Source organism: Anser cygnoides, chromosome 5 (genome assembly GCF_040182565.1).
Source record: "Anser cygnoides isolate HZ-2024a breed goose chromosome 5, Taihu_goose_T2T_genome, whole genome shotgun sequence".
Lineage (NCBI taxonomy): Eukaryota > Metazoa > Chordata > Aves > Anseriformes > Anatidae > Anser > Anser cygnoides.
Genome location: NC_089877.1, coordinates 59,784,709 through 59,812,110, shown reverse-complemented (window position 1 = coordinate 59,812,110; position 27,402 = coordinate 59,784,709). Strand labels below are relative to the sequence as shown.

Sequence of the window (27,402 nt, the reverse complement as noted above, 5' to 3'; positions counted from 1 at the left end):
TGAGCATAATGTAGACCAAAAAGCACTGGCAAGAAAGCTGCATGCCTTTGCAGATAGAATTAATTTCCTTGCCTATCAAGAGACATAGTAGATTTTTTCCTAAAGCAAGTATTTTAGCATTTTTTTCATGCAAGATAAATGAAGTACAAATAAGTGGAAGCACAAATATTTAGGGAATAAAAGCACAGGGACCATCAAAAAGTTAATGGAAACATCTGAGAGGGACCAAGAAATATGTATGTCCTCCTCAGCACACAAACCATTGGCAATGTATTTTAATAGAGTGTATAGATGCAGAAAGAGAAGAAGAATATGTTCCTGATCTATTGCAATCCCATGATATACCTAACTTGTGCATTAAATTAATTAGTGACTCAAAATAGAAACTTTGGAAAGGAAGGTTTCTAATATAAAACATTCAGAAGCTGAAGACATTTAATTTAAAGTAGAAATTAAGACATAGAAAGCAATGAGGCAAACATTCCTAGTTACTGTGCCAAGATTAAATTGCCCTTTTCTATGCATCATTATCAAATCAGTCTAGTCAAAACACTGGCTAATTATATTATCAAACAGTAAAAGACTGGAGTTTCTGGAGTTTTCCATACCAGAAAAAACATTTCTCACTTTTGCACCTCTGTTTCTTTTCACAACTAACGCTTGAAGGGTAACGTGCATCTGATATTTTTAGATGTAATCTGTTCAACAAAGTTCTTGTATGCTTTTCAAATCCTGTTGGAATTTGTTTCAGATCCCCAAATCCTTAATAAATTGAAGTTCTATATTTGCATTGAAGCTGTCATGATGACTAATACCATGGAGGGAAGTGGAATTTTCCCATTTTGATTTCTGTATTTTGCCTTTACACAAGACATGGGTCTTATTTATTGTTCTTATTTTCACCTAAACGTATACCTACTTAGTTGGTTTGGGATATGTGTCTGTGAGCTACTCTGCATGGCCCACTTGTCCAATAAAACTTGGGAAGTTCCTTTTAGGGTTCATTATGCAACAGATTGGGTCCAGTAGACTACTGTATGAGTCAGAAACAGTATCTACATTAAATAATAATAATAAAAAAAAAAAACTATAGAGTAGTTTAATGATCTATTTCACTAAATTAATTTGCAGTGTGTTTCAGTGAACGTACCCCAATTCTGAAAGTTAACAAAAGTTTGCTAGGAAATCAGAGGGAGAAAAAAGGGCATAAGGTTTTTTTTGTAGGATCAGGTCCTCTTGTTTTGGTCAAGGAGATAAGCATTGTTTCCATTTTACTTAGAGAGACGCTGCTCATTATCAGGAGTATGGGTAGGGAAGGAGTTAGAGATCTGGAATCTACACTTGGGAGTTTTTATACCCAGTAGTTTACATTCAACCCAGTGGCAAGGCTTACTTACACTGCACTTTCTACTGTACAAACCCTAGCCAAGAATCAATTCCTGACCAGGAGAGTTTATAACCTGACACTCCGTTCTCCATCCTTATTACATCTTCTCTCCCTAAATTACATGAGCAGTTTAGCAGTTGTATAACTAATATAAAAATACAGCATTTATTTCAAAGTCTGGGAGAAAGTTCTGTTTGCTTTTTTTTTGTGGTTTTTTTTTTGGTGTGTGTTTTTTTTTCTAAGCACAGATAACAGTCATATCTTATGTATAAAACAAAGAGAACATTTCAGCTGACATTCAAGCATATTTTTTCCAAAAAGTAATTGAGTAAAACTTACTTAGAAGTCCTGCAAGTCTTAAAGCCTGTTCAGTCTGACCCACTGCTTTATGGCTAAATAATCAGAGATGTACTTACTGAGCATTCACATTTCATATCTAATCTTGCAAAATATAAAGACAATGTTGGGAGCTTTAAAAGCCTATTCCATAAAACACTATCAAGGAAAGAACAATTAAACACATACTAAATGAACACATGATGCATTGCACTATTAAATACCGGGTGCCTAAAGCTGGTAAGCTGGTATCTTTATACTTAAATTATATCTTGACAATAAAGCCTCAACTGTTAAATACACAAAGTTCTTCCCAAGATTTAGCAGCACTCTCTTTGGTTGAAATTATACTAAAGACTAACTGCTTTGAATTAAATCTGAGCTATTAAGAAACTCAGTTTCTTTAATTCATCTGATTACTGGCTGCCTTTAATTTCATTTTTCTTTTAACTGTATTTATGCTTTACAGTGAATATTTTTGAAACCCTTCTAATAAAGAGTGAACATCTATGGTAAATGAAGTAACCTCAGCACTCAAGGAACATAGAGGTGATTAGAAACCTGAAATGGAACACGTAATCTGGTTTGGTGCTAGCATCATTTAAGTAATGCGTGGTTTTGCTACTGAAAATCCAACCTTCTGAGAGAGGCACGTGTTGCTTTATTGCCATATTTAGTCAATTGGGCCAATAACGTACAGTATTTGCTGCTCTGTGTGTTCTCTGAGAATATCTCATTATGTTATGAACTATCCAAACCTGGCCCTTGAGGTTTTGGCCAATGTATGGGATCACGTCTTAATCAAATGAGGACATTCATTCAGCTTACTCTTCAATCATCTCAGTCACAGAAATCTTATAAGTGGAAAACCAGAAAACTCCAGAACTCCCTTTTGTGTGTCAAGTTTGGAACCTGAAGTCCCAAACCAAATTCCTATCCAATACACACCATCAACTCAGAAGTGTGAGTCATACATCACTGCAGTCAATGGAGACTTTCCCCATGATTTCTGAAGCCACTGGATCAGGAGAGGACACAAGCAATAGCTGTGAACCAGCCATCTTTAAAATACCACTTCTATTTAGCAGACAGCTGAAGCCACTGCAGAGAAAGCGAACAATGTCATGTTTACCCAGAAGGATGCTTTTGGGGAAAGGATGTTCAGCTTTGCAATTAGATTATCCATTCATGATTAAACAAAGCCCAAGTTTATTGACTTAAGCATCTTGCAAAATCTGTTTTCTCAATTTTCTTGATATACTAAGAAAGAAAATTCAGTTTGATAGTGGGGGGCACAAGTGGGGATAGCACTCAGTTTGAAATGCAGAGGGGCCCACTCCTTCCTGATAAAGTTACCCGAATCTTACCATTTCAGATCCTAAATGTCCACATTGTCAAACTCCAGTCTTCCAGAATAAAAAAGTCTCTAAGCTGTGTGGCTGCTTCTGGCTAAACTTTTTTTTCTAACCAAAAAATGAGCAAACCCTTTTCTGGAATTGCAATACGGGCACTAGGAACAGACTTCTGGACCTTGAGCAAGAACAGGGAGCTAGAGTTCTCCTGCACTTAATGAATCCCTGATAAGCCAGGCAATAGGAAGGATAAAGCTTTCAAAGTTACATTATACAGAGGTCATGAGTCAGACATGCAAGAGGATAAAGGGAACATCGTCACCAAAGGAAAATGCAGGTCAACAAGTGCAGGAAATCATTCAAGTTAGCATTAGTACTAGAGATGTTCTCCTAAACTAGAAAACAGAGCAGTAGGGTCTGCTGTACACTAATGGAGAAATTCTCAGCATAGCAGAGCTGCATCTTTGTAAAAGATATAAAAGATTTAATCAGCTGGTTACTTGTTAATCTAATAAATCTTTTCTGCAGTAGGAAATTATTGCATAAATGTTTTAAAATGTAAAATAAAAGCATAAATAGTCATTAGTTTCTATCATCTAAATATACTAAAATCTGCTCAAACTACAAAATTAAATCCCAGTACACTGAAATGGTAAATTCATGCATAGATTTTTTCCCCCTATTAGGGAACAATGTGTTTTTAACTCTAGGCACTTTTTTGATTAGATTTCACTCCATGATTTTTTATTTATATGTTGTTAGCTGTGGGTATATATAAAACAGCAACATAAAAAAAAGAAACTTGCAAATTAAATGTGTTCCAAAACTGAAATCCTTCCAGCTCTGAAAACAGGGATTGGTACTACATCATTTAACAGAAAACACTGTCTTAGAAAAGGCCAGAGGAAAAAAGGAAGACTTTTCACTATGCTTTGATGTTCAACACTTTGCAGTTTTGAAGAATTTATGGAGTGGCCAAGAACCAGAGATGAGAGCCCTTCTATGAAATGTTTTAGGGCATCTCGCCACTGCAAAGGTGTGACCGCAGCACACGCAGACCTTAAGCTAAATTTAAGCTAATAAGCTTAGAGTTGCCGGATGCAAAGCAATTATAGCAACCTGCATTCAGCAAAACTAGCTATTAAAGCCTGATCGAATCTTCTGAGGAGTCTGCAGCCCAGGCTGAGCTCTTTATCTCCGTGCAAGAGCAAAATGGTTTCATGGAAGTTGAGCTCGGGTACACCCACAAAAGCCACAGTGACCAAGCTCTAACCAGCCTCCTGGGGTGGAATCCACCTCCTGTAATGCTGCAACCTTGCAGCCGCCACCCAGTCTATGTTAATTGTCTAGCATTCCACCCCAGTGTATGAGGAGAAGCATGTCAGAAGAGTGATTCACCCAATCCATCTCAGGCAGCCGGCAGTGGGATGAATCACCTCCTGGAGCTGCCCCTCTCCCCTCCCACCGAATACAAAGAGGCTGAAGCCTATCACTTACACAGCTTACGGGAGGAGAAATTAAACCCATCCTTAGAAATCCGGATAGCCCAGATCTGGGCAGCATCCAAACCTGTATTATATTATTACGGAGATGGATATTACAGAGCACTGCCTTACAATGTGAGACTTAACTTTCTCACTATGAGCTTGGAGAATAAATGCTATTAATAACAGTAGGACAAGATTTTCTGCAGATGCAGTAGCATGCTTATTTCTTCATTGTATGGCCAATTACTTCACAGAAAGTGATGCTACACTACATTTGGTTCTGATAGGATTTAGCAGAAGTCCCCATTGGCTTGAAAAAAGGAATTGAATCAGTTCATAGAAAATGAACAATCACAAAGTAAACTGGACTAGGGTTCTTGATTTCCAAAGTGCAATAGCTGATAAATTATAAATGATTTTATATTGAATTGCAGACAATAATAAGTGAAGGCAACTGGAGTGAGAGAGATAGGGGAGTCAGACACCTGGCAGCAGGGGACACTTGGAGGGTCCTTATGTCAAAAAGTACCAAAGGTACAAAAATATCCAGAGGTTGCTTCTCAAAGCAGAGGAAAAACTTGTAGAGTTTGGCATCCATTCTAAACACGAAAATCATTGTCCCAAAGAAGAAAAGTGTAATTTAGAACTGACAATATATGAAAAATAAAAAAATGATGAACAGAAAATTACATCTTAGTGGATAAAATGAATGAAGTGAGAATTGCCAAATGTCAGGTCGAACCTTTTCTTGCAAAGAACATTAAAACAAATATCCAAAGATTCTTCACGCTCATAAATGAAGAAAAAAAAAGGAACAAAAAAGAGATCAGGCTACAATGAAGTAAAAATAATCCAGACCTGGGCTAAAAATTAAATTATTTCTTAGCTTTAGTTTTCAAAGATGATGTTAATGTTTTCCAGAAAACCTAATGCATCAAGAAGGAAACAAACAGATACATTACCTGAACAAATGTTAAGGGAAGGGGTAATTAGAAACATTGAGATAAATCAAAATGCAATCAATGCAGCAGTGCAGGTTTGCTAAGCTTAGGTTAGCTGGGGTCCTGCCAAGTTTGCCTGATAGCTTTCCCTGATAAAAAAACCTGATTTTCTAAAGAAAAGACATGCAGTATTTCAGTAAGGCAAGGGGTGAAAATGTTAGGAAACAGAGAAACAAGAGACTAAAAGAGGAATTGTAAGGTGACTGAGGAACTTGGGAAAAGGATGGCAAAACGGAGACAACTCAGAAGGAAATCTAGTAAGGACTACAAGCCAAAACTCTGATTATTTTTTTTTTTGTTTTCTTTCTTGATGCAAGCAGAAACATTATATGCTCATGAAATCTTCTGGAGGCACAAATTTGGAAGACACTGCCAGTGTAAAGAAGGAGGGGGAATAACTGGGTGGGAATAAAACAGAAATGATAAAGCTAAACAATACAGAGACTAACAGAATCCATTACAGGGAAAAATAATCTAAATTCCTGTTATAAAGAAGTTCTTCAGCTGAAAATGACAGAAAATGAAATATTTAGGTACCCCAGTTAAACACACAGTGATTCAGAGCAATCAGTGGGTTGTGCACTCACAAAAAAAGGTTAATTCAGCTCCAGGATTTATCAGGTGAGCGTTTCGACAGGCAAGAGGAAAAGCCAAACCCCATTACATGGCAGTGATGGATCCCCCAATTAATACATACAGCTCTGCTCTAAAGAGATGCATTCAAACATAACGCCACGCAGGAAAAACCTCATAAAACCTCTTTCATTAAAAAAAAAAAAAGTTTCTAGACAAGATCAGTTTGCTTAGGCTAAGGAAAGGAAAATTGATGTGTGTGCGCGGGAGGGTGACTGTTCTTTCTACGCACATCAAGGAGATAAACATGAGGGAAAAAGAAGAAATATTTAAAGTAACCACGGAGGGTGGCACAGGGACAAATAAGAAGACTGCAAATTAAGACAGATCTGCAGACAACATGAGTTAAGGCAGATTTTGATCAGTTTATGGGAAGAACGATATTATGAACCTGCCCACCAAAGGCACAACTCGATTAAAAAGGTCTCTGTGATTTTTTACCCCCCTCCCCCTTATTTTTTCCATTTGCTTTTGTTTTTATCCTTTGAGCAGTTGAATTGAGGTGAATACAGCCCCAAGGGCAGGCTGCATCTCAACTCAATCTAAACTACACCGTGGAGGGGTCCACATCAGAACAAGTCACTCTAGCGTGCCATTACTGACAATGGTGAGAAATGGACATTTTAGGGCAGGGTGACTCCTCAGATCTACTTTGAAGACACGTTGTTAGGACATTAAGAATCATACTCTGAAAGTGCCGATATATCCTTGTGGAGCGTGCCTAGCTCTGGGTTTCACAGCAAAACATTCATTATCTTTCTCTCAACAAAAGTAACTGCATACAAGAAAAAAAAAAATCGCTCAAACCAACCACTTACTTGATTCTGTAAAGTCAGGGTATAGCTCGAGATTTGCCACTGAAGCAGTAAAGAATGCATTGTTTTTGTAAACCTTAGGCAATCTTCATCGAGCAGTTGTTACATGGCACACAACAAAAAAAGAAGACAAAGTGCCTACAGATTTGGGGAACAAGTGAAATGGTGAGCTCTTGCCTACACGAGCAGGTGAGCCCGCAGGCACATCTCCAGAAGTTATGGCTCTGTGTAGCACAGAGGAGTATCCAGAAGGACGTACAGGCTGTTTGAAATTTAACCAGCAAATCATTCCCAAAAGAAATTTTCAAGCTGAGCTACTTACATAAAGCTTAGCTCTAAAATCCCTGGTTAGCTCCTTAATGCTTCTTTACTGGAGTTAATGTTAAAATAAGTCTTCCAACATATCAAACTTTTTTTTTTCTTTAAGGTAATCAATTAATGCAATAAAGTTGCATAGGTACAAATCAAAATGCTGGAATGAGAAAAATAAAAGTAATTTTTCTGATTTATCACCACTTTAAGAACTGAATTTAGGGTTGGATTCAATTATGTAAATCCACACAAGAGTAAGGGGCATTGCTTCTGAACAAGCTATCTAGTTCATGGCTCCAGGTAGAGGCAGAGTCCATTTAGTGCCTGATCTTGCACCACTGACAGCAGTGGGAGTAGTGACTGCAGTGAGCAGAAAATTGAGCCCTTACAGCACAACGAAAGCAAGTAGGTTTTCTCATGCAGTCTCTGAAAGCACCTCCAAATTTACACTCAAGACTTTATTTTTCTATGAGGATTGGGAGCTTTTGCTGTGTTGTGGCGTGCCTTTGTCCCCCCTGCCCCCCCAATTAGCTCAATAAACTAGAACTTTTTAAATGTACTTCCAGGTAATTGTTGTTAATTGTTTATGGCAGAACCATACAGTGCAATACATTTCAAACACAGAATAAATGAGACTACAAAAAGAAGGAAGACTTCAAAATATTTAAATATTTTAGATTTAATCTGATGGGTATGTGAAATTTTGTACTTTTTTGTTGTATTGCAGGGTGCCTAACTGGGGAACAATATCATTGTCAAAAAATACTATAATTTTCACTTAGGGAAGGTGGATGGAGGATGAAATGGGAGGGAGAGGAAGGTATGTCCCATTGCTCAGGACAGTATCTGAGGAGGATACTGAACTTAGCTGATAGTTTAATGCCAGCAACAAACTACACATTTTCTGTCCCAAATATAGAAAGGAAAAGAGAAGAAATATCTGGATAGAGTAACCTGAGCTGCAATGTATCTGCAAGTACTTCTGGATCTACACATAGCCTTGATGCTGAGGGATATGTGCAACACAGTCTTCAGGATTTAACAAAATGACGACTCACACCAAGTTAAAAGCTCTCTCTCTCTCGGAAAACATGGGTAGTGCTGCTATCAGCCATGCATTTGGTTTCTCCAAGGCTGTATCTGGGATCCATTTTATGCAGATCAACTGCCTGCATCCGTAAGTCTGTGAGTCTTCCTTCAACTCGTGCATTCAGCAATCTCAATAATGTGGATTTGTGCTATTCTCATCAGCATTATTTAATTCAGTATCTGACCAGATTACTTCATTTGCCTCGTCTCCTTCCTAAGCCTCTCCTCCTTTGCAAGAGAGGGCATCTGCAGGACGCGAAACTTCCCTTGAAAGTACTCCACATACAACTTGCCTCAATTAGATTCTTCATTACTTAGCATGGCTCTGACTAAAGATTTGAGTTAAATGGCTTGTACCCAACATCTGCTTCCCAGTGTCATATACAAAACAAAACAAACAAAAAACACACCACGCTGAGACATATAATTAAAGTTTAGTATTCCACAATCCAGATCACGGACTCCCAGACCACATCCAGCTGGTAAGATAACTCTGCCTGCCCTCTCACCACCCTTGGCATTGTCTTGGGTTCAGGGATTTCCTATTACAAGTTTCCCTGCACATCAAGATGACCCTTTTGAATTTTCAGGGAAGAAGCTGTAGAAATACACCAAAACTGTCATCATCTTACAGCAGTTACAAAGTTAAGAATTAAAGAATGGCAGAACTCGAATAAAACCATAGCTCGAATAAAAGATAAAGACAAAAGGTGCAATTTTGCACCTAACTGCAGGAACATAAGTGACAGGGGTGAATATGGTTAGCCATCTATATATCATGCATGCCTAGGGTGGCTAAATTTATATTTGGACATCCTAACCAAGACATTGTATTATTATATTGCAGTAACAGTGTTCTTCATATTTAATTGTCTTCCCACTGCATAACAAAGGGGAAAATGCCAGGTCTCAAGCTTAGCACGTCTGTCATTATGTTGCTAGGAGTTTTCATCATAGTTTTACACTTGGCTGCATCAGGGATTTAGCTCTGGCAATTATTTTCTCCATGTCAGCCACCGAGATTTAGGAAAGGCAGCTAGCAATAGACTGTATTTCAGAGCCAGAGCTACATTCTTGCGACTTGCTGATTCATCTCCTCTTTGCTTATACCACTCAGACTGGGGTCCATAAACCCTTCTTCAAATAGCTTTGGGAAAAAGGAATGTTTCCAGAAAAGCACTGCAGGTGTGAATATGGCTAAACTGATTGTCCTAGCTTGCATTTGCTTTCATTTTACAGACATTGCTGTTTTAGCTAACATCAGTGATGCAAAAAAGTTTCTGCCACTGCTGAACAGATCAATAGTAGTAATTAAAAGTAGATTACACTTACAAGGATTCCATGCCTTAATATGTCCTGCACAGACCACTAAATTTTAAAGGTCACTGGGTCATGTAGTCTTACATTATTAGACGACAGGATTTCAGAGTTTTAGCTCATTTAAATTTGTCTGCTTTCACTTCCAACCAGTGGCTCATGAGAATTAATTTTTGCAGGAAGGATGATCTTGTATACAACTCATTTGAAAACCATCTGTTTATCTATCTATATGTATTATCCCAATATCCCATCCCATTCTTTGCAACACTTGCCATGTCATTCTAGGGCCGTATCTTTGGCAGAGATGAGCTAAAATTATGGGTTTTCTTTCATTATGAACTCATAAATTCATGAAACTAGGAGAAATTTGCCAGGAAAAAAAATGCAGTGCACCAGTCTTTTCCAAATAGCAAAATGGGAAGCTTGAGGAAGCAGTTTCCACTCAGCCAAGAGCCTGTCCATCCACCTAGTCTTGGAACTACTTATGCTGTGCACTAAATTTCAGAAGCTCAAATGCAGCCCCCAGCAGCAGCGTATTGGAGTGCCCTTATGTGGTAGCACCTGGGGTGCTTCTAGCTCCAGGGCACTCTCCTAATTGCACGGCTTCATGTGGGACCAAGAGCCAAACACTTGCACAATATCCTCGTTTCCCTGGGAAGTAAATCCACTCATCCGTTCCCAAAGGGAATTGCAGCATGGCTTGACCACATCTGAACAAACAAAAGGGGCCAGCGTCATTGGGCACACCGTAGATCCAGCCATTACAAATTCAGCCCAGCCTGACTCTGATAAATATCGTGGCTTGTATGGAATGAGTGGTTGCCCACACTGTAACCAACCTTTTGGTAGCACAGGCTGAGAGAGGCTGGATAGTAATCTCTTAAATAGGAAGACCACACAAAAAGGCTAAGCTTCAAGGTAACTTCATCATCTAGCTTCAGAAGTAGGGAGTCATGAGTTTAGAAATATAAGCGACTGTACACACACCAATGGAAAGAATTGTTACATACAGTTAAGTACTCAGGAAAAAAAAACTAGCATTCTTTCATATGACATAGAACTCCAAGACTCCAAGCAAATGGACCAGACTTCCAACTTCTACAGCCTTCAAATCAGCGTTGTAACAACAAGGAACTCACATGACCAAAATCTTGGAATCTAAATGCCTCATCTCCCCTGTTAACCCAAACTCCACCCCTGACCCCCCCCCCCTTTTTTTTTTTTTGTAAAATAAGAGCCAGACAGATAAGAACTTTCAAACTAAACCTGAATTTTCACACAACTCTTTTTCTTTCAAAAAGAAGAAGAAAAAATATGGCCTAGTTTCAGAGACTCTGAGCACACACACCTCATTCTGGTTCATATCTTGAAAACTAGCTGGATTCCTCAGCATGTACCCCTGTATGTGAGAAGTTTTCTGTATGGCTTTGCTTTAGCCAGCATGTATTTCAGTGCAAGTAACGTTTCCCAGTTAGAAAAGATATGCATTTTTCAGATTTCTACTACTACTATCTCATCCTACCAATTTTCTTAAATAAGGCATGTATCCAACTAAGGCTTCCACTTTCCTCACTCTTAGCTTATTTTTCTCTAACCTATTCTACCTTGTTTTCCTACCCTCTCAATACCACTTAGCCACTTAATTCCTTATCCATCACATCAATTTATACCACTCTAAATTGTGCAAGGTCTCTCTCTCTCTCATTACCTTACCTTTCCCCTTCTTTGTCATGCATCTAAATCCCTCGAAGCAGAATATAACAGCCTGGCTCTGTAGCTCTATGCATGGGAACCTACACCTCTAATTCCGCATCAAATCAACATAATTCCCTCGATTCTCAATATGTGTGTCATAATCCTTTCCATCATATCCACCTACTAAGACTCTATGTCCACTCAACAGCAAAATAACTTCGATTTGCAGTCATGTTTACCTCAAGTGGAAATTTCACAAGACTCCAGCTTCAGCCTAATGTTCATGATGGGAATGACACTGCTCCTACTCTGGCCAAGACTTTATTTGGAAAACTCCAACCCTCAAGCAAGGAAACTCACTTTTTTTTCCCCCACATTCATTTGTTTAAACTTTCTATTTTTTCCCTAAGTCTAACTTTATAAAATAGCACTTGAGTGCATCAGGCATCTTACACAATGACCCAGCTTCTGCACGACAAACTTCAAGCACATATACATGAGCACACACTAGCAAACACGTACTCTGAAGTAGTCGATGCTGAACTAGCAGCTTACGTTTTATTATGTCTGGGCCAAAGCCAAATCCACAGGCACTACAAACTGAGAGCGCTACAACAGAGCCACAAACCTCAGCATCCTTGCTGTATTTTTCCTTATGCATTACAGACCTGCTCACGGGGAAGAGAAGCAGCTGACCATAGTGGTGGCCCCCTACCCAGCTGGTTCCTTAACAACTCACACAAGTGCATTTGATGTCTTATGTGAAAAAACAGGAGGGTCTGGAGGTGGGACACACAAGTGGAGCAAATCTGGCAAGTCATCTTTCACTCAGCTGGCTTTTAGGGCAAATCACACTGATTTGGGGCCATCCTTCACCACCACACCAAAAGCTCAAAGACCACCAGAACCTGTCCACAAGATCTGATTTTCCATTAACTTTTTTTGAAGTGCCACATCCACCAACTTTAACGCTGAAGACAAATTCCCTTATCCAACTCACAGTGCCAAGATAAAGTGCAAAAATCTACCAGAATCAAGAGCTAAAAGAACTTCTCTCTCTGACTTGCTTCGAGGAGGAAACACTCACCTTCTAATGAGAAACACTCTCCTTTTAATCAATTTGGATATTTCTTCCAAATTAAGCTTATCAATTTACTTATTCCCTGAATAGCAAGCAAATTGCTGCTAGCAGGCCAAGAATTTAAGTCTCACAAAAGAAGTAACAGTTAAAATAAATGGTAAAAGCCACGCAAAGATAAAGAGCATAACAACTACAACCATCCAGAGCTCACCAACCAGCTTAAAGGACTTAAATGTCACAAATGAAGACATACCGCCCTAAAACCTGCTCTGGACAGAAAAAAAAAAAAAGCAAAATGTAGAGCAAGGAAGAAAGACTGGCTGTTTACATACCTGTTTTCAAAATCACTTCTTTTCAGGTGCTAAGGAAAATCGGGGCTGAAGGGCGTTGAAATCAAAGATACAAGCAGTTAAGCTCCAGTGTCTGGTGTCTGCTTGAGACCCCAGGGCCATAACACACCCTTTCAGAAGAGATAAATGTTGCTGGTGGCTCTCTTATAAAAAGGAGCTGATATTTCATTTTTTTGAAGGTAAAATCATAGCAGCTCCAGGATCACCTTTTTATTGTTACTATATTTTCGTTAAAGTTTGCCACTTGAAATGTGCCTCAATTATAATCCACAACGCCAATGATTCTTTGCTGCCACAAATCTCACAGACGGTTTACCTCCCGTGGATGTTAGAGAAAGAGTTTAAACTTGTCGTTTAAATCTGTACTGCTTGGGCACAGAAATTTTTTGTTTTACATATTAAAACATGAAAATCTGGAGGTAACACTGCATTTTTATAAAAATCAGGTTCCTGTTCATGTGAAACTTAAAAAGGTATCTTAAAAAGCTGTATTATTACAACCTTGGTAATACCACCTCCTTACAATCCTGACTGTACAACCTGATTCCAGACGGGCAGCCCTCATACGATCTTGAATTTAAGCTGCAAGTATTATCACTTCTGTCATATTTGCTATAAATAAAATGGAACAATGTCAAAAGAAGGTACTCGGCACACAAACAGGGATGGAATTTTAAAAGCTCTACAACACCTGCACCAAAGTTTGTATTAGAAAATACTAATGTGGATTTTATAAAGCAAGGATACATAACTGCAGATTTTTTTTTAAGAATTTAAAAACAGGATTCTAAGAAAAAAATGTTTAAAATGTTTTCAAAAAAATGAACAAAGGCTTTTTCATCTGTTTATGGCCCTAAAGATAAAAGGCTCTAGAGAAAAATTAAAACAAGCTCTAATGCCATTATACTTGCATTTTAATAATGAATTTTCTCTGCATTGACTTGTGCCTATATTATTTGCCCTAGTTATTGCTTGTTTCCTCTATTATCTTAGGCTGCAAGCCCAATTTATTAAACATTTATATATTTAGCAGTTAAAAAGTGTTAATTCAGTGTCCCTTTAAGATGTGTTTGTCTCTCCTCAAACAGTTTCTAAAATTCCAGCACTAACTCAAGACTGTTTAAAAAATGGAGATAAGCCTCCCTCTCAACCAGACATTTAAAAACACAACACAAGAAAAAGAAAATTACAGCATGCTTCAAAAAGTAATCCTAGGACAGGATTTTAAAAATGCTCATTCAGAGGCATTCTCTAATTTTGTAAAAGTCAGTGGCAAATTTGCCACCCACTTCAGCCAGAGCAGAGACAGGGTTTTGATTATTTACGTAAAGCTGCTTCAGGCTGTCCTGCAATGGATTAGGAGTGCTTAAAGGCAATCCCTGGGTCTGAGCTGAAAAGGGAGGCTTGGGGGGGACACCCCAACTGGTTCAGCCCATTGGGAAACGGATGTGAGATGATGCTTCTGGAGGAAAAGGAAGTGACTGTGAAAACCATGTTCATTAATGTTCATGGCTGAATGCAACACTGAAATCTTAAGACACCTCTTCTTCTCTAACATGGGAACATCACATAGTAAAGCCCAGCAGCATAATGCCATCCCCACATTTGCACAGGGCTTCCATTGCCTGTTGTTGCTGCCAGATGTCTGGAAGCATGCTCCTAAATTAATTCTTAATTAAAACAACACTTCTGAGGCGGACTGCAATAGCTTACCTCATCCACATTCTCAAAGGCATTGATGATGTCATACGGTAAACAGGACAGAAGATCAATCACAAACCACGTTTTCAGGTAGTTCATCCTTATGAGTTTGGGATCAGATATAACCTCTCCACCAGGGCCAACAAAGGTTGTGTGAAAGTTCAAAACAATGTCAACGAGAAAAATAACGTCCACGACACTGTCCAGCACGAGCCAGGCAATGTTGTTCTGTTTCGTCTTGAAGGAGACGTTATATGGAACCATAATTGCTGTGTAGAAGGTTAGAATTAAGATGACCCAGTCCCAAGTGGTTTTAAAAGCACAATAATGTAGTATAATGTGTGGTGGGGTCTTTGGAGCTTCTTGCTTGTACTGAGGAAGAATATCAGATCCCAGCTGGAGAACCTACAACAGACAGAAAAGCAAATGTTACTGGTTTCAATTAACACGATCCAGTTAGGAGTCTCACAGATCTCTGTAAGGAGAAGCAAAAAGACGGGACTGTATTCATCGGATATTCCAAGTCAACCTACGGTTTCTAAATTACTTGGTTTATTAACCAGTGAGCTCACCAGTGTGCAAGTCACATAAGAAAGAGTGGAGATAGATGTAAGGAGAGCATACAAGGATAATTTTGCATAAAGGCAGATCTTTGCAGATGTACTCAGGGGAAACCATGCCTATAGCAAGAGCAGAAAGGCTCCATACCAACAGGTTGTGGGTATTGCTGCACCGTCTCATGCCCTGCAGTTACAAACATGAATATTCATTCACATTTGGAAGTTTTACAAGGTTAATTTCATGCTTGATCTCCATTTTAAACTGTTGTTTAGCCAAAGCAATACCTATCAAACCAGTCTTCAGCCTTCCTGGCTGACCTCCTTCTAAAGCGAAGTATTATGCGCACAACTTCGGCCCTAACTCCTTGGCAATACCATGCTTCCTTTCCATTTACTTCAAAACGCTGTTGCCCTTACAATCTCAGTATCACCAGTGGGTTCTCTTTTATTTTTCGTAATTACTTTTTTTGCATATGACTGTAATCTCCTGCACACGCACTTTTGTAAAATGTGGAACTGGAAATGTTGCAAAGGAACCAAGCCAAATTCATTCAAGACATTCTTCCCAGCTAATCTAATTACCTCTTATCTCAGTCCACCACAAGAAACAAAAGCACAAAGGAACACACAGCATGGTAATATATTGCACTGACAACTGAAAGATTCATGTGCGTTTTCAAACTAATAACACCTTTAAAATTTAGGGATTGAAGTGCGTAGAGAATAAAATAACTAATTTCAGCAACTTTAAAACTCTTTTCAGCCCTATGACTGCCCCATATTGGAGCTGAAACACCACATTGGCAGGACAGTTAGATGGTAAAGAGCAGCCCCTTACATGTAAAAACAAACAAAAGCAGAATGCTTGCTCAATGAAGAGGAGCGAATGGCTGAATAAATAGCACAACAACTAAGAATACAAACTGAAGGATCACAGATATAGATTCTCCCTTAATTCTTTACAGTCTTATTTTTAAGATGAGAAAGCTGTTACTGAGATCAGACAGTAAAAGTCTGGCTCTACTGGAAATCTGTTATTCAGAAATCACCAAGGGACAACAGCAGCCTCTCTCACTCCGTGCTGGAGGATGTGGTTTCCCACTACGTGTGGCTCAGTGTTATTCTGTAACCTGATGTAACACAAACCTGCTTGTGCCTACCTGTGCCCATCCTCCCTAATGTCAGATTTAGCAATCACAACCTGTAAGGAAAATCAGTTAAGCTGATACAATGAAAAATTAACTCATCCTTACATTAGTTAGCCATTTGTTTTCTATAGCATCGGCTGAGTTGAAGGTCAGAAAACCACTCAACACAATACCTGGGAAGCAATGAAAGCGCAGCAGAAACCTCCAGGAGACCACGACTGTCCCCTTTGCCAGCAGCTCTGGCATAACACAAAGCCACGTATTGAGCTCTGGCTGACCACCAACGCCCACCGAGCAGCCTGGTCCCAGCGGCACTCACCAGAAACCATTACAGACACCAAACTCCTGGTGAGACCCAAAAAGGTGTCAGCCTCCAGGTGTTCCTTCTCCAGTGCCCGGGACAATACCCACGTACAGCACTCCTCTAAATACCCAACAGGCAAGGTTCAAATGGCCATTGTGGCACACTTAACTTGCTCATGGGTCAACGTGTCCTTCCCAGAATAATTAAAAAAAAAGCCCAAAACATTTGTTGTTTTTTTTTTTTTCCACAGTGGTCTCCTTTGTGCAAGCCCATGAAACTTCTTCTAATGCCAAAATTATCCCCTGCACTTAACACACCATTTTGATTTTGAGACATAATCTGGTGAATATCTCCACTCGCCTCTTCTTTTTGCTCTCATCTGTGGACAAGACAGTTCTACGCCTCACTGGCATGATACGCCAGGACAGGATCTTCCATTCTTGGTATCTCCAGGCCTATTTGTTCCCTGTCCTGTTCACTGGGGCAGGAGCTAGGAACAGCCTCACAATAGCTGGAGTAATAAGTTTCTTAGGGCTCAAGCCGAATGCGATGAACATATGCTTGATTGTTCCCTACGCCTCTGGTGGTGAAGTGCTGAGGAGATCCCATGGTACTGTAAAGGCATAATTATTATTCTTAACATAATATCATGCTGAGTTTGACATGGTGTGTGGGTGGCAAATGGCTGTGGAGACCACTGAACTATAATGATTATTTCTTTCATGCTGCATGAATTTTTAATTTTAAACCACTAAAGAATACACAATATCTTGTTAGTCAGCTGCATTCATCACAGACCCTCTGAATTACTCTTGTATACAACTAACAGGCATGGCTGACAGTGGGTAAGTCTGGTAAAGCTGAGCGGTATGTTCTGCCAGTGATGAGGTGGGATGAAAATGCTCCTCCTCAGACACAGGAGTATGGAAAATGGGTCCTGGATGGAAATGGTATACTGCCACCTGGGAAATGCAACCCATTCTGAATTCCTGACAACACTTTGTCTCTAAAGCACTTTGCAGCTTTAAACAACTTGTAAGAGAGGAGATTGCCTGCTCCCCAAAGAACCTATCCCCAGCTACAACCTTATACTTCACCTGAGTTTGTCCCGCTGCCCAATTCACATCTTCCTTGCAGTGACTGAATTTCACTAGTTTTTCCTCTAGCTACAGAGGAGATGGCAAACAATTTCCTTCCTCCTTCTGTGCAGGTGCTTTAGATATGATTGAATATTGTTGCCCTATCTTCTCCAGTCCTCCCTTCTCTAGACTAAACCATTAACGGATATAACTGGATTTACAGAACGCTGAAATGCCATGAATCAGACAAGCAAGAAGTGAGAGTAATTCAGCAGTCAGCCAAGCTACTGGTATGGGATAATTCATGGAAAATGTCACACTGCCAACACATGAAAATTGTAAGCTTCCATTCTGATTTCATTTTAAGTGGAGCTTATATTATAGATTGCCACTAAAACAAGAAAGAAAACAAAACAACAACAAAAACATTTAAAACTGCTGCCAGTTCTTAGCATCAGACACAGGACAAGCTCTCTGGCACAAGCTAGCTAGGGCTGTCATTTTTAGGAGCCTGTGTATTCTGACCACATACTTTTGACTCATATATTTTTCATTACCAATGGACATGAAGACGAAAGCAGTACCTCTGTTTCATCAGTTAACCTGAAGGCATTCACTTGTTGCACCATCTGCACTGTTAAGGAGATGTTTGCAACCTGCCAAAGAGTTTATTTCATCAGTTCTGAAGAAGAAAATGACGAGCAAAACACTTCAGGAATGACTTTTGCAAGGAAGTGGAGGTTAAGGTCTATGTGCAGTCATTGTGCCTGTACAACCCCAAGGACCCAGGCAGGGATACTTCCAAAGAAGAGCACCTGGCTTCTCAAACAACCCATCCGTGATCTCAGCAACCATCCACAGGGCTCAGAACATCGAGCCTGGTTCCAGGTCTCTATGAGACAGCGGGTAGAGGAGCAAACCAGGTACCCCAAGTTAAGCAGCAATGAGAAAACTGAGACTTGCATGCAGAAATGGGGCCGTGTAAGAGTGACCTAGAGACTGTTTCCATAACTGAAAGACCATGACCTGTCCTGGAAACATGCTCTTGGCACACAGTGCTTATTAAGAATGAGCAGAAAAGAGGTTGGAAAAAATCAGAGAATGGGCAATGTTTCACCCTAAAAATAATATTTATTGATGTGAACGTTGGTCTTCCCCCCTCCCACTTCTTCGTGCCTTACAAAGGGCTGGTGCCTGTCCCACTTACCTCAGCCAGGCGGGAGTGCTTGTGCACCACCTCGGCTTTGTTCATCGGCGTCAGCTGCTGCAGGACGCTCCGGCTGTTCGTCAGGGCTCGCGTCAGCCGCGCAAACTTCGTCCAACCTGTAGGGAAGGAGGAAACTGTGTCAGAAGCACTTACGGCCCGTTCACCGCCAGTAAATCTCTTTCATGTTTACTGGTATCAAGTCTCCAGCTTGAGTCGTTTCTCCAAATTGCTGCACAGAACAAGTTCTGGCTCCAGGCTCAAAGACATTGCAATAGAGGAAAAATACCACTGCTTTAAGGCAACCACCAGCAAATCGGAGTAAAATTAAAATGCTCTGGCTTGTCCTTTCTTCTGGCTTTTGGAGACGTTGTGTTAGAGGGATAATGTTGCGCTTTCAGCCTCCTGGGGAGTTGCTCTGATGCTAAAATACAAACCCTCCTGAAGTAAAATCCTGGCCACCTACAGAAAGGCTCTGGCTGATTCAGGACTGCTGGAGCAGCCCCAGAAGTCAGATCCTTAAGTTTTTACCGTTCCTTGCTCTAACTACAATTCAGGTAAATAAAAACTAATAAATAAATAAATAAATCAGCAAAACACATCAATAACCGTGTTTCAAACTAAAATAATTGGAAGACCTTACAGACAGATTAAGCACTGGATTTTAAATGGCATTAAGCAAGACATTTAGCTGTTAAACTAATGACCAACAGCTGCCCACATGGTAGCTTGAGACCCACACACTGGGCCAGCCCTGGGGAATGCTTTTTTGCAGCATTCAGAAAGGAGCAGTCGGGAGTTTGTTGGTGACAGCAGTGCAGAGCAGGGAACGTGACATTAAGCCACTGCTTTTGGAACAATGCCCATAGGTGACAGCTGGTGCAGATGCATCACGGGATGAGGTAGAGCAGAGGTAGGAAAGAAAAAGCGAGGGGTTTCACCGGGGTAGCACCACAAAGCAAGAGAATTAAAAATTCAAATGTTTGCAGGAAGGAAACACCTCCACGTGAGCACTGAAGTAGATTTGACTTCACGTCTTTAATCCTTGTTGTGACATAACTTTGTTTTATTGTGGCATTGCCCGCAATCCCGTCTACTCAATGTTCAGTTCAGCCAGGTATAGCCTGCTATTTTACTGTAGAGATGTGCATAAAATATCAAACAAGTCATGGACGGGAAATGCGTTCAGGTGAAGGTTATATTTTTACCTAACTTGAATGCTGAAAAGGTGAAAAAATAGAATGAATGTCACATCTGAGAAAGGAAACACAACATTTCTATGTTAGCTCGGTTTATTTTTAAATACATGTTGTCTGATAGGAGTCGGGAACTTGAAGAGCTAAAGGAAGCCCTGAGGCAGATAAAATAAAGAGCAGAGACCAGTCCAGGCAATAAAACTTCAAGAAAAAAAATCACTTACCGCTTGGCCTTGCAATACACCACTTATATATCACATTCACCCAAATGTAAATCCATTGTTCATCATTTAGCAATCAGAAGGGATCTCAACATCCCAATACACTACCAGCACAGCACAAACCATGTGTATCTGGTTATTTATGTATGACCTCAAAAATACACATTAAAATGCACTTCAAAAAGATAAAATATAGAAGCGTTTTTATTAACTTTTCAAATCTAAACCATAAGTGTGAACTTCAGCTTTGTCTCATCCATCTCAAGCTTACAGGAATATTCAATTAGGAATATGCACTTTCTGTATTAAATGATATCAAGAGACTACAGTGATCCAAGTATGAACTGTTAACTTCCAGACATTTTTTCTTAGTTATCTATAAAACTGCATCACGGTGAAGTTTCAAACACTTTCAGCATCCTGCTGCAACACCCAGAGAAAAAGAGAAGCTCTCCTTCAGGACGTGGTCATCCACCTCCAGACCCTGGGCAGGTGCCTCAATACACAGCATCCTCTTCCCCTGGAAAGAGGCTTCACTGGGGTCCATGGGGATAGATTAGGGCCAGTCTCTGAGCTTCTGTTTGTCACCTTGCACCACAGAGCTGATATGAGAAGGATGGAAAGACGCTCAGCAAAGCCAAAACCACCACAGCCAAGCTGTTGGATTCAGTCCCAAACACACTTGTTTGTCACATCAAATTCACTATTCTGACCTTCCTGACGGCAGACAGCTAATGAGTCAAGGTTTACTTTATTTTCTGAGGTTAGGGCATTGATCGATGCAGTGATTAGATGAGGATTAGAAGAGTCTAGGGCTGGCAAAGATAGGAGATGATCCTTGTTACTGTCGTGCTTCCCTTCCCCACAGCAATTCCAAGGTGTAGAGATTCCATTCATAAAAACATGGACGTTAAAAATGCTTCTCCTCTTATAAAATCAAAAGTAGTAAGAAAGCCCTTGTCATCATCTTAGGTAAGAAGAATACCTTTCTGACATTTACCACAAGTACAGAAAGCCTGGGGAAGTTGGGAAAGATGTACCACAACATGTTGAAGAAGCAATGTAAGACAGGCAGCAAACCACAGTGACACATCTGCTGTAAAAATAAAAAGCAATGATGAACTACGACTTTTTCAAATACTTCTTTTCCACTTTGGTGAGATCACACAAAAGAAGAGAGCCACGTAATTTAGCATTCAGGTTTACCACTCCGGTTGTTATTTGGCCTGACCTCTTCTCTTAAGGGCACAAACTATTTCATTGTGTCCTTGCTCCACCAAGAGCAAAGCTTTGCATTGAGCTAGAGCAGACCTTTCACAAAAACCCTTCCAGCCTCATTTAGAGGCTTCACATTTTTACATTTCCTTCTGTCCCACGAAGGCCATGATTCTGGAAATTGGAAGTGCATAATACACTAACATGACTTTTTTTCCCCCCCAAAAAAAAAAAGCTCCAGTGCCTTTGTCCTTCAGCACAAAGTCCATCATTATTCTACCCTATCTAACCAATCTGTCTGCAATAGTGTGAAAAAATACCAAGTTCTTTTGTTTCCTATTTACAACCCAACAGAAAAATATAGCAACAGCAAAATGCTAGGGTATGAGTGGGAAGGTGAAAATGTATACAGGCTGCCTCGTGTCTGAAATAATCTGTAGAGGATACATTTCTGCATTCCTTGACCTTGTTATAGACTTGCTAAATTCAGAATTATATTTAAAACCAATTTGTATGTTTAAATAGACCAGACAAAATTTGCATAGCTACCTAATGCTGTCAATGTTTCTTCAAATGATTCCTTCCTTTCTTTTCCTCTATAAATGCTTAAAATGAATGATAATTCTACCACATCTATTAGTGACCTCCTGTCCTCACAGATATTTTCAGTCTGGAAGGAGTGAAGGAATGGCACAAACAGCAGGTGTAAGATGGAAGAAAACCTACTTGCAACAAAAAGCAACACTTCTGATGCTCTCTTCAGCTCATCTGGACTGTGTCTTTCTTCCGTGGTTCCACTTGAAAAATAATACCCTGAACTTGCACTGTCACACTCAAATTCTCAGGAACAAAGGCATCATGGCACCAAATCCCACCAGCAGCTGCTTTCAAAGAAGCCAAACTGGGTATTTCAGAGGAAGATGTGAACTACCGAGATGGAAAATTCTGAATAATGTACACATAAAATGATTGTTTCCCCTGGTTCTCTTTGATTAATTGACAAAAACAGAACTTATATCCCTGTTTTTAAGAAACCTCATGATCTCCATTCATTCTTATGATTCAAAACAAAGGTCAGTTCTTAAATGGAAAGCTACCAAAATAGTTCACTGGCCCTACCCATTACTAAAATTGAAATTCTTGCGTTCTCAAGAAAGCAAAGATGCAGGTTTAACACCTCTATACAGTTATTAAAACAGGACGTGAACAAGACAAGCATGCTGATAAACAAGAACTAAACTACTCTCTGCCTTTGCCCTGCTGTAGTGTTGTTCTTCCAAGCATGTAACTTTCTCTCCTCCTCCGTGGTTTTAGTCACAATTCAATGCTTTACATCAGCAAAATATTCTCCATGTCTTTTGCTCTAATTACGACCGCTGATTTGACAGTCCTCTGAGTTTGGAGTTAAATGCAGCAGGGATGGTTTGTTGTTGTCCCTCAGATAACGGCTGAGCCAAAGGTTTCTTGGAGGAGAAAAAAGAACTTTTATTTTAATTAGTATTTCTTTTTAATCTTAGCTACTACGACAAACTGACACTTAATGTTTTGCCAGGATGTTTGAAGGAGAGCAGGACCACACGCGGGGGTAGGCACTAGTCAAGCAAGGCAGAGAACCCAAACACCTCCTGGCCTTGGAGGGCGAAAAGCTTTCCAGACAGGTCCAGGATGCTTACTCAGCCTCTCATGCACATAGATGCATACACCACTTCAGAACTGATGTAGAGGCTAAGTGGGAAATGGTATTTCAAGTTTTCTTGTTAATGACCCCGTAAGCAGGGATGATACCTTGGAGAGAGGTAATGTAAGGTTACCACCTTAGAACTTGAGCCCATGGCCCTTCCACAGTTGAAAAGTCCAAACTATATTAACTGAAACCTCTTACCAATTATAGCATGTGCCTTTTCATCAGCTACTACTCCAACAAGAGTAGTATTACGCTCACACATCTTTCTTCCTGAGATCCTACATTAATCATTATGTTTTATTTTGGACAGCCAGGATGGGAACAGCTCTGTGGCAGCTGCTCTTGTGGCAGCTCTACTACACAGCCATACTCACTGCTTAATCTGCATTCAGGGACCTTCTGTGAACTGCACCCTTGCACTGCCATAGGGACCTCTATTCCTGCCCTTTTGGTCACCCATCTTCTTCCCATTATCAGACCACACAGATGCATCCAGTATACAAATACTCTCCTCCATCTGCAACACCTGCTCCTCTTTTCTGCTGCCTTCTCTGAGTCAGAAGAAACGTCATCCAGGTCAAAGATGCTGTTGCAGCATTCAGCGAAGCAAAAAAAAAAGGACCAGGATAAAAGCTGTCCAAAGAGAGCACAATAAGGGAGGCTTCCCTTTCTCCTTTCAAACAACGTGCTTCCTGAGAGAAGCACCAGCCTTCCTTTTAGACATTTCTTCAGAAGTGATACGATACAATCATCATTTCCTGATGGCTATCTGGAGACCAAACCTTTAAATCTCTGATTCCTCCCGAGGCCACAAAGTAGGCACAGAATTGCCTATATCCCACCCCAAACTGTGAGCCACCTGCCTGCCAGCACACCCCAAGGAATGGCTCCTGGTGCCCATCACACATGGACACTCCTATCAAGAGGCTGGACGAAACTCAGGCGGGTCCCTCCACCAGGGTGGGATCCCCCTGCAGGAGTGGGCTACGGAGCAAAGATGGCTTTGGGTCTCCTGCCCCCTTAGTGGTTAAACCACCAGAGAGTTTGTGGAATCTCCTTCTTTGGAAATATTCAAAACCCACCTGGATACCATCCTGCGTAACATGCTCTAGGTGACCCTGCTCGAGCAGGGGGGTTGGACAGGGTGATCTCTGAAGCTCCTTTCCAACCTTAACCATTCTGTGATTCTGCTCAGATCTCAGCAATCAATAAGCTTATCCACTGCCTTCAAAGAAGACAACAAATATTTACAAATATAAGTATCTGCAAGTGAGAAAGCCCTTCCAATTCTCCTCATAGTTTAATTAGGAGTCAAAAATTTGCAATATCTGACTGGATTTGCGTACAGGTCCAAATATTGGTTCAGCCACCCATCTCAGATGCACTGAAAAAATATATAATCTCTAGTTCATAAATTGCATTATGTTATTTTAAAGCTAAATTTGTACATCGGAGATTATGAAGACTTTAAAAATTTCAAGGGAATATGTTAACGTTGTCTATTGTGCACTTGCTCTGAAAAATCTAGACATGACTATTTCCCCCTAATAAAACATTAGTGTAGCTCTACTGGGTTGCAATTAACCTTTTTGTCAAGGTTTGTCTGATCTTAAAAGGAACAGAAATAATGAAGGCTTTTAAATCAGTGTTTCAGGAAACTACTCAATATTTTAGATTTCAGTGAAAACACCTGGGTTAACAATGATATTCTGTGTTTAAAAAAAAAAAAAAAAGTGTAATTACAGCAACACTTGTGTAGATTTCTGCCTGCAGGAATGTACGTAACACCTCCAGACCATGGAAAGGTCATTCTTCTCTTGCTGTGGAGCATGAAACAGTTAACAAAGAATGTTGAAATAATATATACTCTATGCCTTTCCCACAGAGCAAAGAGCTAGCACCGCTGTTAGGCACTTTGGATGTCAATTGATAACATCGATCTTCCTTGTACATCAATAATTAGCATCTACAAATCCCAACTATTTATAGACGTTCATACTGTAAGATCATAGCAATGGCTGTCTATCTGCTCTTTATTGCAGGTAAAATGTGGCTGGAAGAGCGCAATCTCTCTTCAGAAAACTTAATCATCCTGCTGTTGCTTTGCTAGAGACAGAGGGATAAATGGGATTCCTGAATAAATAGCATAATAGTCAAACAAACCTAAATCACTCCCATGATACAGTAAAACTATTCATGAACTGAAGAACCACACTACCCATGCAAATGTAATTCAAAATACTAGGATAAATTTCCCTACTTGAAATTCTGCGCCTTCCATTGTCTGCCAGTTCACTGCACTCTTGGGATAATTTTTACACCTGACCTCCGTTCTTGCTCAGTTTTGCACTCCCGGTTAGCATCCACCCACCACAACTACTGGGGAGCTCGAAATGGATGAATTGCCACCAGGTAATCTTGTGCATATCATTTCAGCTTTCTGAGCTTCAGTTTCCTCTCCACAAAATGGAGATAATGCTAATGACCTACTTTGCAAGCCATTTTGAGATCTACTGATGAGAATTGGTAAGATTTATAAACCACTAAGCTACATTTGGTACACAATGTATTTTTAAATTTAATTCTGACATAGCTATAAATTCACAGTGCACAACTACTTAAATTTCATGTTTCTGCAACTAAAACTAAACTTTTTACACATACACAAAGGGCCACCAGGGACTTATTTCCCATAACTACATAAAAACAAATGTAATTTTAGGAAAAAAGCCTGAATAATGTAAATGTCAGTCATCTGGCTTCTAGGAGTTCATCAGATAGCAAAATGATGCCATTAAATGGTCAAGGAAAAGGACTACACCAGACAAAGGGTCAGGGTCAAAAGGAAGGCAGTGGCTAGAAATGGAAAAGCAATATACAATAAAACATACAGGGATAGGAAGAAAGAGGGAACAACTAAGTATGTGCATGAGAAATTATGGCTTATGAAATGGACATTGAAAGCTCAGTACGTATGGAAAAAAATCCTTCAATGGCTGGAGTTATTACAACAATGATAAAGTCGTTAGAGAACTTCCAGAGTATGACCAAAAGGCTTTCTGCACCTAAAAGCAGAAAGGGCAGAGAGGATGATCCAGGTACTACAGGTTGCTTAGCTTGATCTCAGTGCCAGCCAAAATAACAAAATAGCCAAACCAACTTTAAACACGTTTAATAAAGAAGGGAAAGAACATAATGAATGGCTGTCAATATGGAATGATGTAAAATGCCCCGTAATGTATATTTCATTATCTGATAAGAGTATAAATTTGGTCCAGAAAGCTGGCCAAACTCCTTGGCAGAACGAGCTGCGGGACAAATGCAGCAGCCAGACGGCGCCGCAGCACACAGTGAATGTCTACCAGAGAGGCATGAGCCAGGCCAGCTCCACGTACCAGTGCTCCCCTGCTTCAGGCTAGGCTGGGCTGCAACGTGGACCATTGGCTTGATGATGGCCTCAGGAGTTGCTCCCTCCTGCAGCCAAGGAGCTTCCTCCCAACAGCTCCCAGATCCACATGGCCACAGCGCCCATCGTACAGCGTCGCCTCATCTCATTGCTGTATTTGAACCACCCAAGCATCACAGGTTTCCCAAATCCTCTTGTGTGGTAATCATTCCTGAATTGACACAGCATGACACTCTTGACTAAATGTTAAGGCTATGCAGTTCAATAAATTGCAGGTTAAACGGATGAAGAAGTTGGTACCTGTGAGATACCAAGCAAGGAGTTGAGAGTAGTGGAAAGTAGCAAAAACGAAAAATATTACTGAGAGCCTTTCAGACTCCAGTGGGCAGAAAGATTAGAGGTATGTTTAAAAAGTAATGAGGGGAGTCACACAGGATGATGTGTTTGATAAATGGGCATGTGCCAATGAAATGTTTTCTATGAAAATCAGATATGTAAGTGAAAGTAATGCAAACCATATCTACATCGTGGGAAGGGGAAAATTTCCAAGCAAGAACAGTTCTGAAAAGGATCTAGAAGTCTTAGATGCGCAATTCAACGTGTGGTTTGCTCTGGCAAAAAGTCACCTACTCCTGAGATATACAATAGTCAGAGGTAGGCTTGGAGAGGCTAAGCAACAGACAGCATTGACAAATAAGGTGTAGCCAACTAGCTACAATACCAGTTGCAGAAACGTGTATTTGGGACCCAGCAGGCTGAAATCCCTACTGCTGCTAATGAGCTGGATTAAAGTGCAGCCCAAATGTTGGTATCTGCCATCACCAGA

The 27,402-nt window shown here is 40.2% G+C and overlaps 1 protein-coding gene across 2 annotated transcripts in view; it reads right to left on the bottom strand.

The window, feature by feature from the left end:
• KCNH5 (potassium voltage-gated channel subfamily H member 5) overlaps positions 1-27,402 on the bottom strand; it is a 154,157-nt gene that overhangs the window by 98,463 nt on the left and 28,292 nt on the right. For both annotated transcript variants that reach the window (XM_013183072.3, XM_048066139.2), the window contains exons 5-6: positions 18,858-18,973; positions 14,572-14,964 (exon numbers count right to left, since the gene is read on the bottom strand). In XM_013183072.3, coding sequence (XP_013038526.2) covers positions 14,572-14,964; positions 18,858-18,973 — 509 coding nt within the window. The remainder of the gene's footprint in view (positions 1-14,571; positions 14,965-18,857; positions 18,974-27,402) is intronic.